The sequence below is a fragment of the Coloeus monedula genome (genome assembly GCF_965178545.1).
Source record: "Coloeus monedula genome assembly, chromosome: 2".
In the NCBI taxonomy this organism is placed as follows: Eukaryota; Metazoa; Chordata; class Aves; order Passeriformes; family Corvidae; genus Coloeus; species Coloeus monedula.
Genome location: NC_138782.1, coordinates 43894686 through 43907957, shown reverse-complemented (window position 1 = coordinate 43907957; position 13272 = coordinate 43894686). Strand labels below are relative to the sequence as shown.

Genomic DNA, 13272 nt, shown 5'->3' with positions numbered 1-13272 from the left:
TCAGCTGTGTGCTTTTTTCGGCAGTTTTGGATTCTTGCATTGTTGCTTGTTAGACCCCTTACCCAAGCCTGCTTAAGCAGAAGGTGCTTCATTTTCACATGCTGAAAGTTTAGACCTAGAAATAGGACTAATGAGAAGTTTTGTGTTCCTCTTAGGTGAATGAAACCTGCCTATGCAATTAGGAACATCTTGGGCCTTTTTTCCAAATGGAGATATTCTACTCTGTCAGACTCATAATTAAACTTTTTGGGTTTTTGTGCTCAGTGGGAATTATGTCTGGGAAGTATCCATGTCCTTTGAACAAATGCTTACAAACCATAGATGCTCACCTACCTCTCTTCAGTCCTCTGGTTTGATTCTTAATGCTGTTAATGATGCAATCACAAGAGAGTTAGTTACACTTGACTGCCATAAGAAACCCAGCTGGCAGGACATGATACATTTTATATCAGAAAACATCAAGGCTGGGAAATTGGTTGCTCTTAGTATCCAAATTCCTGTCTGACTTGAACTTAGGCATCATGTACTCCTCCATGTGTTGTTTGATCCCTAATATGCTCTTATTCCTGCTGAGCAACACAGCACATTTTGTGGTGAGAGATCCTCCTTCTAGATGCCGCTTGGGTCACAAATCGCCTGATCAAGCGCAGAGGGGTGCTAGGTGAAGGTGTTGGTATGCTGGCTGCCCTGAGATTTCAAAAGCAGTCACTTTTGTCTTAACACCCTCCTCATGGCTTCTACTGAAGTTGGGAACTGCAAAAGAAAACACAATGCACCCCACATCTCTCATTCAGACCAATACTGATTTACAAAGCTCTTTGCCCTTAGGAGGCAGAAAGTATTTCTTAGTGACTTTGAACTGAAGACAGGGATGGTACCAGGGGTGAAGGGTGAGGTAATGTGATGGCACAAGGCTTGTATCTTGCAAGCCAGATGAGGAAAGTTAGGATGTAAAGTTTGAGCTCTGTGAGTCCATACATTTTTACCCCAAAATTTTCTTCCTACTTTTCCTCCTAGCAAAAAAAGTATGTGTTCACCTCCCTAACTCTGCTGTGTTAGGAGAGCTGAAAGAATTAGTTAATGATATTTTTTGGTCTTCAAGCAAAAGAATCTGATTAGAGACCAAGTATGTCATACCAAGATGCAACATGAGTTAAAAGCCAGACAGTATTTCAACCCAGGTAATAAACATGTAAAACCACCTGCTCCCAACACCAAGATCGAATGTTAGAATGAAAGTCCCTGTAACTGGGCGTTGATTAGCTCCCCTCAGCCAAGGGACACCTAAGATCTAGCAAATCCCTGGATGGGATCAGCAGTGCTATGGCAGGGAGAGAGGGATGGCTTTCTCTTCAGTTTTGGGCTCTTTGTCCGCTGGAGAACAAGAGTGGTGCATGTTCATGGGGACAGCAGAGACAGCAAGTGGTTGCAAGAGAGGTTACAAGGTACCTCTGAGAGCAGTAATTGTCCATACTCTCAAATCACTAAAGCTACAGGATTCCCTATCCAGGGCAGTTAGGACATGGTGACATGCCTGCACCTCCCAGCATGAGGGGATTTTAGATATTTCAGGGGTCAACAAGGCAAGGCGCACTTTACAAACATAATAAAAACCAAATGATCTGATGCATCTGCCCGATGAGGAGTCCTGCTACCTCTCCTGCAGTAGGTGCCAGAACAAGAGCATGGTCTTTGTAGATTAACCTTTGACTCTTCTGTTCTTTTAGGATAAGAAGGAGGATCGACCGACAGTTATCCTGGGCCTGACCCTGAGAGGAATGCACATCTATCAGGTAACAGACTGCTGTGAAAGCCTTCTGGTGTAGCATTAACTCTGCCCAGTTCCCCTGTCCTCCCCCCTCACCATGGCTCCTCTGCCTCCCCTTTGAACACCAGGCTCCACATATCTCAAATTCTTGGTTGTTTGCAAATTCTTTGCACATCGCTGGCTCCACCCTGTACCTGCCAGTCCCTGTGTCACTCTGAGTTTGATGTGTTGCAGGAGGTGAATCACATTCGCCAGCTCCTCTACGACTTTCCCTGGTCGCACATCGGGAAGCTGGCCTTTCTGGTGAGTATCACGGAATGGAGGCCATCTGCCAGTGGCTGCCAGCCTGGGACGTGGCAAAGCTGTCAGCCTGCCTGTGCTGCCGCCTCAGGTCCTGTCACTTGCACACGTAAGACCACGGCTATCTCTGGTAGCTGTGTGACTGAAAACGTGCTCTTGCTCATTTCTTTGGCATCTCTCCTCTTTGTGCAGGGGAAAAAATTTGAAATCCAGCCAGATGGTTTGCCCTCTGCACGGAAACTGGTTTACTACACGGGTTGCCCCTTCAGGTCACGGCATTTGCTGCAGCTACTCAGTAACAGCCACCGGCTCTTTCTGAATATTCAGCCAGTTTTGAAGCAGATCCAAAAACTGGAGGAAGCTGAAGGTATGTTAGGGAACACCCAAGTGAGTTTGGAAAGGGGAAGAGTACAATGTGTTAGTCTCTCCTGTTGTTTCATGGTGGATGCTCTCATCTAATTAATGGTGTTTCTGCCTTATCAGAGAGTCAGTAATAGAAACAGAGATGTAAGATACGTTTCAAGTCCATTCCTAAGAAGTGTTTATGGCTCCCGCATTGTAGACTGTGATCAGGAAGTGTATTTGTGTGAGAGCAGTAGAGGGGTAATATCTCCTTTTAAGTGGTTTCTGTCTTTCCCTTCAGTGGGGTTACAGCAGTGGCCTTGAGCTGTGTGGGTGCAACCAGTGGCACATAGATCAGTGAGCCACTGATCAAGTGCCTGTAGGCTAAAGGCACTGAGTTGTTTTGTGTCCATTAGTGTCTCATGGATTTCTCGACCACCCTCAGTACATACAAGCCATGGGAGAAATAATAAATCATTAATAAATACCAGCCACAGGAATCTTGTTCTTAGCTGACTTCACACAGTGGTGGGTATTTCAAGAACCAATCAGTGCATCTGGTTTTAAAGATAGAGCACTGAAGTTAACTAAGTAATTCCCCTTTTTTGTTTGCTTTCGTTTTGCTTTGTTGTTACTGACCTTCACTCTGAAACCTACTGGTTTCTGTATCATAACTGCCTCTACCTGCCTGTTCTAATTTAGGAGATGCTGGGTTTACAGTGAATATGACTAATTCTTTTACAACCACCTGAGCATCCATCTGTTGAGCAAACAAAATACAAAGCTGTCCCTGTATTTGTTCAGTAGCTGCAATAGTTGTTCCTTAGTTATTTTGTGCCAACAGAACTTCCTGAATATATTTGCTACCTTTCCTTAAAGTTCTCACTGGTTTCTCCCTTCTTTCCTCCTCAGAGAAGAAGCGCTACCGGGAGTCCTATATCAGTGACACTCTAGACATGGACCTGGACCCGTGCGACAAGAACTCCCATGGCAGTGGGAGCAGTGGCGGCAGCCGCAGGGACAACCGCCTCTCCCGCCAGTCCACGGGAAGTCACGGCAGCTCCCACACCTCGGGCATCGAGGCCGACTCCAGGCACCGCGTGTCCGTGGAAATGTCGGTGGATGAGCCCTTCAGCATTGACCGGGTGCATAGGAAGGAGAAATCCTGCAGCTCAACCATCAGCTACGGTAGCTCCGGCATTGACAGTGGCAGCAAAGGACGGGCTGAAGATGACACTCAGGATGATGGTAAAGAATTTGGACAGGTGGAGCCCACTTTTGTCTTCTGAAGGAGAACAGGGAGTAAGAGACTGTACAGCAGCTTGGAGCACAACTGTAATGCTAACCATTCTCCTGCTGCTCTCTTCCTCCTAGAGCTTGAGCTGGCAGTAGATGAGCCAGAGGAGATGCCTGTAGATGAGCCTTTAGAGGGAGACCAGTTAGAGGAGGCCACTGTGGGAGAATCTGTTGAATCCCTGCCTCTAGATGCTGCTAGCTGCCAAGGTGAGATGGCTTTCTGCTGCTGCTCAATGCTGTTCTTTAAGGCTGTAGCAACAGGTGTAATCTGAGGGATCTAAGAAAACTGTTATCTCCTTCCAAAGAGCTGCCAGTGCTATTTACTGCCCTACTGCAACAAGATTTGCAGGCAGCTGATCTAGAGTTTAAAGGCCAGCATTCTGTATTGCACAGTGCTGCTCTCCTCTGTGCTCCTCAAAGTCTCCCTTCTTTAAATGTGCCAAGCTTATATTCAGTTAATGACAAAAAGATAATTGAGGTAAACCTTTTGTAGGGAAGGAATATGCTTTAAAATCTTGTATGCTACAAAACAGCCAAGGGGTTCAACCACAGAACCATCCCACAGATGGGATGGTCACAGGAATTTCTAGGTAAAGTTTTGTGGCTTGTGATACAGGGAATGGTAGGCAACAGGATTATGCAGGAGCTGTCTGGCCTTGATACATACAGCCTTTATAGAAAAGCAAGAAGGGTGAAAATGGGACAAGTTGGCAAGAAACTGTTTTCTTGAAAGTTTTCGAACACTGATCTTTAGGGCCAAAAATGTACTCATGAGCAAAACTCCTGGAGTACTGAGGGTGCTTAATGATGTATACTTATCTTTAGAGGATAGCACTGTTTGAGTGTGGTCTGTGAGAACAACTTCCCTGTTTCACAGCCCACAAAACCTCAAACTTACAATGCTTTTCACTTTCTCCTTCTCCTTTGCAGCTATAAATCAGGAATCTCTGTCTGTGGTGCAAGTCACACTAATCAAAATGAGGGGCCAAAGTGTGGAATCCCTTCACCAGGTAAGGGAGAGATTGCTCAGCAGGAGGGTCTGTGTGGGCATTGAACCAAGGTCTAGTGTAATGGAGACAGCTGTAAATCAGGACACCTGGATTAGTTTGGATTTGACTGATTTTTACGTGGTGTAATCAAAACCAGCTGCTGGCCAGCTACTGCTCTCAGGAATAGGATAAGAGCAGCATTTGGGTTCAGAATAGTGTAGAAAGGTTTGGAGCAATCAGCAGGGAGATCTTGCAAGCCAGTTATTGTCTGCCTTAGTCTTCTGACTGGGACATGGAAAATCAGACACTTCCAGATTTTCAGTGCAATACAGAGCAAAGACTATCTATGCAGTTTGGATGTGAGGTGCCAACTTGATCATCTTCCTGCTCCTGAAGCCAGAAGTAGCTTACATCAGAGCAAAACCGGATGCTCAGGCTCTAGTTGTTGTATCATTTGTGTGATTATACTCTGTGTACTGAAGTCTTTGTTGTCAAGGTTTTCTTTTCATCAAACACTTGAGAAAGGGAAAACTATATATGGTAAAGTACCTCATAGAAGAACTTATATTTGGAAGAAAATTATTAAAATGTCCTTTTTAAGACCTCTTTTCAAAGTATAGCTGTACCCATTGGGGTAGAAATGTTGGGGTTTTTTTTCAAAAAACCCAAACAAAACAAAAACCACAAAAAAAATACCTCTACCGTTTCTTCCGTCTCTTAATCCAAACTGGCCTTATCTGCTGAGAGAATTCTAAAACACTTAACAAGGATTTCAGTCACTTCTTAGGACTTTTTTTTTAATTTTTCAAGTTTCTTTCTGGACCGAGTCAAAAATGATAAGAAATTTTCATTTATTCAGCAAAATAGTCCATGAAGTGCTGTAGGAGATTTGAATAAAATCTTGGTTATTTTTTCCAAAGCTGAAGACTATACAGTACAAATCATAATTAATTTATTCCTCTATTTGAGTGGAAGACTTAAGAGCTCATGGCTGGAAGTGGGCATCTTGCTTAAAGCTGTAATGTTTTTGAAGTTACTGCTGTTATCATGCTTACACTGTTAAATGATCATGAGGCATCTGTTTTATAAAAATGGCTCTGCTCAACACAGGCCTGTCTTATGATCGCAAAGACCTGGCTGTCACTTTAGTGCATCACATACTTGGTGCCTCCTTAGAAAACTAGCAAAACCTTCCTTACAAGGCTGTGTAACTCAATGCTGCAGGGTTTCCGTAGCATTGACCAGACAGTGCAACATATTCCTATTTCTGGGAGTACAGCTGAGCCAGCACAGGATTTCCTCAGGGTAGTTTTTTAATTCCCCTCCCATGGCAGTGAGGGAAGTGATACTGGGAGGAAGTTTTCTGTGATGTCAACAGAAGTGTCTTGGTTTCAAAATTATATTCTTGAAATTAGCCTTAATAATAGCATTTAAGAGGTGATTATTAAAGAGGCAAAGAAAGAAAAAAATACAAGTGGTGAAGCTGGAAATACTCTCCAATGGACAATAATTCCTTCACAGAGGCTTGTGTAGCAAGATGGTGCCTCTGGGAATTACTGCTGATTTGTTGCTGCTCTTTATGGAACAATGTTATGTAGATTAAACTGTTGCAATTACTGGACACTGGAACCCATTAGTTTGCATTTGCATGGTTGCCTTCTGAACCTTCCTTTCAGCTCATTAGACTTAACTCAGTGTGTTCAAGCACTTGGGGTAGTTTTTTGTTAACTGCGTGTTGTCCATTTGAGGACAACTGCATGGATCTGCCAAGAAGTGTGAGGTCATTCAGGTGTCAGTATCTGTCAAGTGTTTCATCCATTGCACAGGACACTGAGGACACAGTGCAGACAGATCAGGATCTGGCTTAACGTGGCAGGACAGCTTATTGCACTTGTAATTTCTGAATTGTTCACAGCTCCTTCTTTAAGCCAACATCCTTCAGAAGGCTGGTGGGGCTCTTTTGAAAGAGCGGAAGAATAATTTTGGGAAACTTTTAGCATGGCATAGCCAGCATCCTTAGGCTGTATCTGAGCTCATTGTTTTCATTTGTGTGTGTCTTGCTGAACTGGCAGGTCAGATCGCCCAAAAGCAGGAGCTGCACAGAGCAGCACAGCCAGAGTTTGGATGACATCCGCCTGTACAAGCGCCGGCACCCATCCCTAAGTGCCACGCTGTCTTCAGACACGTCCCACAGCTACACCTTCGGCTGCAGCCTCGAGGATAAGCTGTCTATCTACGGCTGCGTGTATTCCACAGCGGACTGCAAAACCAAGTCTGCCCTTTACGGGAAGCGATCCATGAACTGCCTCTCCTTGGATCTTCTGGGAGAGGACCAGGTCCCAGAGGAGTTCGTGGTGTAATGAGATTGGAGCTCTTCCATACCAGGAAACAGCTCATCATGGAAATATATACCTCATTAATACATGTGATGTCACTCTGGTTCTTGCAGGAGGTGGTGAGTGGCTTTGTTATTATGCTCCATATCAGTGAGTGGCATCACTTCTGCAGACAGGGCAAATCAACTGGAGTGTAGCACTTAACACTGGCATTGGAAGTGTCAGTCTGAGCAGGAAATTGAAGTGGCCTGCACCCTTGACAGTGACACAACCAACATAAAAACCAAAAAACAGTGGACCAAAATGATGCTGAGCGAGTAAAGCAAACTGTGTCTAAATGGATTAATCAGAAAGAAATTTAAAGTCTATGCCATGTTCCTGCTTTTCTCTTGTGGTCCGTGTCTCTTAATGCTAGTGTATAGGTAGTGTGTTTGTCTTCAGTTTGTGCTGCTGCAACATTGCCAACAGCTGTCAGGCCAGGATATATTTTTAGCACATTTGGAGGGCTGTGCATGGAAATGTCTGGCCTGTTTCAGTTGTAATGAACACAAGTTGCTTATTTGCTGCATTGGGAGCAAGACCTGCTCTGCCAGGAGTTTCTTCTTTTGTTGTTATTTTGTTGTAAGCATCCAGCCACATACAATGTGTGGTGGTTTTTTTTTTCTTTATTGCAACAAATGGAACTGACTGTCAGCTGTCTACTACTGCTGTGATGCAGATTAGCATTATATCCTTAGGGGAGACAGGGAGGAGATAAAACAAATGACTTGGCTGCTTCTGAGAGTAGAGAGGGCAAGAGCATTAGCTGACTGGCTTTTAAAGAGAGGAGTGTGACTAGACAATTTGTCCAGGCATGATCACCCCTTACTTTGATACATACTTTAATGTTGATCTTTTCTTTGTTTTTAATAAATCTGTTCCTTAGATTTTTTTTCTCCTCTGCTTAGGGGGCAAGTAAGGACTGGAGAAAGTCACTTTGTAAGGACAGACAGAGTGACTGTGTCCTACTTAGTCACGGATAGGTCATGCAAATACGTGTGTGTGGTACTGCAGGGCTGGTGTAGGGTGTTTGTGTGCCAGACCAAGGGTACTTGTTTGGTCATCTTGAGAGTGGTAGAGCTGGCTGTGCTGGCTCTTGCTAGGGAAAATAATCATAATTATGCTGTTTGATTCAAGCATTTGGTGTGGAAAACGTCCTGCTACCTTGTTACATGCAAATAAATATATGTTTGATTTCCTCCCCTCATCAATTCCCAGCATTGGGAAGCTTGTACTTGAAGGCTCAGCGTTGTGCCCAGCTTTTGACCGCCTTCTAGGAGTGTTTTGGCAAATTCTAGAAGCAGAGGAATACTATTCTGCTGGTTGGGGAAGTGTGTGTTGTGTAGTGTTGGTCATCAAAAGCTGAAGATAGCCTAATTCAGGAAGGGAAGGAAGCCAGACCATGACAAGGAAGGTTTGAGCTGCTGTTTTGATAATGGGCTTGCAAGCTCAGTAGTTGTTTGGTAAATTGCATTCCCATAAGTCATTAAAGTAGCAAATCCATGAAGTCCATCATCTTGCTACTTCTGTGTGAGTGTGATGCAGAGACAGGCTGTGCAGGTGTATCTGCATTTACTGAAGTGGGACCAGCAGCTCTACATCCTCTGAGATGAATCCAGCACCAAACCCAAGCTGTGTGTTTGAGGAATGAATGATGGGCACAGGCTCACTGTAGCCACAACTTAATTGACTGTGCCCTCTTTGATCACACTGTTCTTTCTTTTTGTAATGAACAATTAGGAGCTGTGTGTTCACTGTAGCCTCTTTTCTTCCAAACAAAGCCAAAATGCCTTTGCAAAGTACTTGAGGTATGTTTACTGCATCCAAAATGAATTCCCCTAAATGGATAAAGGACATCTGGCTGGTTACTCTTGAACAGTCCAGTCAAGCCTTCCACTGTCAGTGACTCCCTGTTACCTGGTTCCTGTCTGACTATAAGCCACGGGAGATGGGGCATGGCCCCGATCCAGGAGGCCAGTGGCTGTACTGCAGGGAGCAGCCTTGCAGCAATGCAGGAGCCTTGCTCTTGCAGCCACCATGGAGCTGGAGGGATGGCTCTTACTGCAGCAATGCCTGTCAATGAAAAAGGTGAGGGGGAGAGGTCTGGAGTGAGGGCCCCGCTAACCTGTTGCTCTCCCACCCATGCAGATGTGCAGTTACTCGTGGTTCTGGGAATGGTTGTTAACAGGGGAAAAAAGGGTCAAAATTCAGTGGGTATATTTGTTTGGAAAAGTGTCATAAAATGCATGTGCACCATGTGCACACTTCTCTCAAAGACAATCACATCCATGTCTGCTTCAGCCTAACCACATCACGGAAGTGTTTATTGCCAGCAGGCAGCTCATTATTCTGGTTTTGCAGTTACCAGGTGCCTAAAGGATTTGGTGAAGCGCTGTAAGGCTGCTGCCGCTGGTTACAAAATACACCAGTGCCTGAAAACAGTGTAACTGACTCTTGCATGAGCATCACTGCCTTGTACATACCTGGAGGATTCCTGTATTTATTATTTGCTAGGGAAGGCAAACTCTACAGGTCTGACCATCTTCTCTCAGTGGTCTGTGCAGCTCCCTCCAGTACTGTTAAGTGACATATGCATATGAAGGGGAGACCAGACACTTTAGTGTATAGACTGAAAATGAATCAATGTCTTACGAGCACTGTGAATATCTATTATGCAACTTTTGTATTCATAATAAGAAAACAAAAACACCTGTTCCTGCTAGTAGTAGATTTATTTTTTGTTTGGATTTAGAAGGTCTCTTATTTTTGAGTTTGATAGTTTGGTAGATGTTAGTGTGTAAGCATTTATCAGCTGATGTTAGAAACTTGCTGCCAATATTTGTACATATTTGTAAAATACTCATGTTATAATCACTCTATTTTAAAGGTAAAAGTTTCTCCTTTCCATGAAAGGAATTTCTTGTTTAAAATAAAATATAAATAATTATATGTACACCTGCAATAAAGTATGGATAGAAAAAGGTAATTGTGTTGGGTTTTTTTTGTATCCAAGGAGTACTGTGTCTAGTGATGTCTTCCATTTGAGAGGGGCTGTAGAAATTAATTTGCTGCCAGACTGTAATCCATATGAGCTCAGCTTGTGTTGACAAACCCAGAGGCACTGTAGTCACTGGAAAAAGTCCTGTTCCTCCTTGCCATTCTCAGTAGCTCAATGCCAAAGAGGCCTTTGTCAGGTATTGAGAGCACAGCTGAGCAGGTTGGAATCAGCAGGACACTAGAGGGGGCTGAATCTGACTGAAGAGACAAGTTGAGCTGCTCGTGGTGGTTAGTCAAGAAAACCAAGTGTGTGAACTCCCAAGGGTGTAGAGAGATCCTGTCAGCATCCTCTCAGGGGCTGCATCCAAAGACAGCCACCAGCCCATGTGATGCAAAGTGCTGCTGAAGAGCACCGAAGTCACCTAACCTTCTGGCCTGGAGTCTGGTGTGGATAAAGGAAAGTTTTTTCTTCTTGGGTCATAAATCTATGAAGCAGTGCCACAGTATGACTATGTGGATCTCTTCTTGAAGAAGCTTGCTCATGGGAATCTCTTCTAAATGTTTTTTTTTTTTTCTTTTCTCTGGAAGAAATTTACTTTTTAGGTATTTTGATGTTGTAGTGTTGTCCCTATTCTTATGATTTCCTTTCTTGTACTTCATATTTTTGTTCAGTACTGGCTATGTTTCCGGTATATAAATTTTCAAGGACTTTAGAAGCTCATCGAACTCAGGTTTGGGGATGCTGGAAGAGGGTGATCTGATTACACATGGAGCTTTGTATGATGCCTTAGGTTTTAACTTTTTCAGATATTTTTCAAATATTGTTCAAATTTTGTGTAACTCTGAAGTTTCATGTGGTGTGTTAACTACTGTTCACTCGTGCTGGTTAGACATAACAAACCTCTCTAGGTTTGCTCTTCAAGGACACCTTGATTGTCCCAGGCCCCAAAATATGTAAACTAAAGCCGTGAGAGAAGGAGCAAACTTAGCGTAATTACATCCTTAACTGAAGTTATAATTGGAGAATTAACCCTGATATGCAAATGGACCAAACTGATAAAAGCGTGAAGATCCTGTGACCCAGTGTCCACCTTGGGTGGAGCCCCTCATAGGCTTTACACTCCCAAGGTGTACCTTTGAAGGCCCTTTAAATAAATACCTACTTTTATTCTCTTATTTTTGTCTAGCCTCTGTTTTCAGGTGGCCACTTCAAGGCATCGGTATGGAGGTGAAACTAAATAACAGATCAATATTAAGTCACCCAAATTCAAAGGACTTTATCACTTCTCTTTGTTTCTTTGCTTAGCAAGTAATAGCACTTTCTTGCCCTCTAGGGTGGACTGCTGCTGACCAAAACTCATAGAATGAGTCTGTCTCAGACGATGGGGCTTCTCATGGTACCAGCAAATCCTGTGTGGGTTCAGTCAAGTGCTGCAGTGTGGGGTGGGGACAACGCGGTTACTACACAGGATCTGTTTTGAGGCATGCCAGGTCTGGGAGCTGCATGGGAGGTAAGGCCTGCAGGTGTGTGCTAAAGCTGGTGGATAAAACAACCCAGGTCTTTCGGGTGAGGTGAGATCAACTCTTCAATGGATTTCTTCAAAGCAAAATCTGAGACACTGATGGTTGATAGAGTGTTTCAAGAGTTTGAACACTTTTGAGTGAGTACTGGCCCTAAAGCCTCTCAGTGGAAAGCTGTAGCTCCTTGCCCACCAGCAACTGTGCTTCCTCTGTCTGGGTCCGCTGTCTCCTGGTTACTTTGCCCAGGCTTCTCGTGGCAGCTCTGTTCCCTCATCCCTACCCTCCTCTCTTCTGCCTCTACCTCGGAACCGCTGTTACGACGCCTTCTCCTTCTTGGAGTGTCTTCCCGGGCTCGTGGTGCCTAAGGCCTGGCTCCTACTTTCAAGCCTCTCCTGGCCCCCCACCAGCTGGGGCGTGGGGAGGAGGAAGGGAGCGAGCGCGTCCCCTGGAGGTTGTTCCCGGCCCGTGGAGGCAGCGGGATGCGATGGGGCACCGAGGGCGCAGCCCGGGGGCCGCCGGGCCGGGGCTGTGGCGGCCAGGCCGGGCCGCGCGGGGGCGCCCGAGGAGCGCGGCGGCCGCTGCTGCCTCAGGCCGGGCCGGGGCCGGGGCCGAGGCACCTCGGGCAGCCTCTGTCAGCACCCTGCGGGGTCCAGACTGACCGTCGCCCCTGGGACGGGGCAGCCCGGGGTGATCGGTACTTGAGTGAGCAGAGCCCAAAGCCGTCGGTGGTCGTCGGATCTTCACTGAATCCCACACAAAAAGCGTAAGGAAGTCGTTCCAGGTCTCGAGGCTGCAAGGAGGGATGTGTACTCAGACTGCACTGGGGAGAAAGCTGATGGCCCTTAGCTTCTGGTCATCCTTGGCACGGGATGATTTAGCTGTGAAACGCTGATACAAGTTCAGAACCTTCCCCCCTCTGACAAGTTGGTTTAAGAAAGGCAGACCTGTTCAAGGGGATGAGAAGTCCCAGGGGCCCAGCCAGCTGTACCCTGAGATGCTGTAGCTGGGCCAGCACGGCTGTGTGTATGTGCTGAGCCAGCTCTGTGCCTGTAGTTGTCTTCAGTGTCCCGCACGGGCCGTGGGTGTAGACAGGACGGGTGTAGGGGAGCCCCAAGTACCACTGAGTGAAGCAGCTTTTGTCTCCATGCTGAGCTGCCTCATCCTGGAGCGAGCTTCCTTTCGGCAGGAGCTCTGCAGTGTCAGAGCAGCACCACCGGGTATTTCCCTTAGGTGCACCCAGGAAATCAGATATACTGAATTTTTAATTCCATACTGAATTTTTAATGACATCTGAGTGCCATTGCAATCACTTGCCCACCATCCAACTCCACCTCCATGACCCCCTTTGGTAGCTGAATATTAGCGTTGGGCTGCTGTCTGTTCCCAGCTGGGCCCTTCTGCCCTTCCCTTCAGCCCAGGTGGAGCAGGGGCAGCTGGCACAGTGGCTGAGCCCACGGCTTGGCGAAACAGTTCACAGGTATGGGGTGCCTCTTGCACAACACCCTCCTGGCATGGCCCACTCTGTGATAGCCCTGACTGGTGCAGGAGGAGAGCACAGGAGAGGGTGAGGCTGGTGTTGGCAAGAATGCCTTTGGTCAGCAGGGATGGGCTGGAGGAATCAACCACATGATGGAGAAGTGTACAGAAAGGATCTTGTTTCACTTCTCTCATCCAAACATCATTT

General features: G+C 45.7%; 1 protein-coding gene across 1 annotated transcript in view; it reads left to right on the top strand.

The window, feature by feature from the left end:
- Window positions 1-7277, top strand: part of FRMD1 (FERM domain containing 1) — a 37961-nt gene extending 30684 nt beyond the window's left edge. Inside the window, exons 8-14 of the mRNA XM_082299573.1 lie at window positions 1728-1793; window positions 2003-2071; window positions 2261-2435; window positions 3323-3658; window positions 3785-3913; window positions 4637-4716; window positions 6768-7277. Of these exons, the coding sequence (XP_082155699.1) occupies window positions 1728-1793; window positions 2003-2071; window positions 2261-2435; window positions 3323-3658; window positions 3785-3913; window positions 4637-4716; window positions 6768-7055 (1143 nt within the window). The 3' untranslated portion in view covers window positions 7056-7277. The remainder of the gene's footprint in view (window positions 1-1727; window positions 1794-2002; window positions 2072-2260; window positions 2436-3322; window positions 3659-3784; window positions 3914-4636; window positions 4717-6767) is intronic.
- Window positions 7278-13272: the final 5995 nt, after the last annotated feature.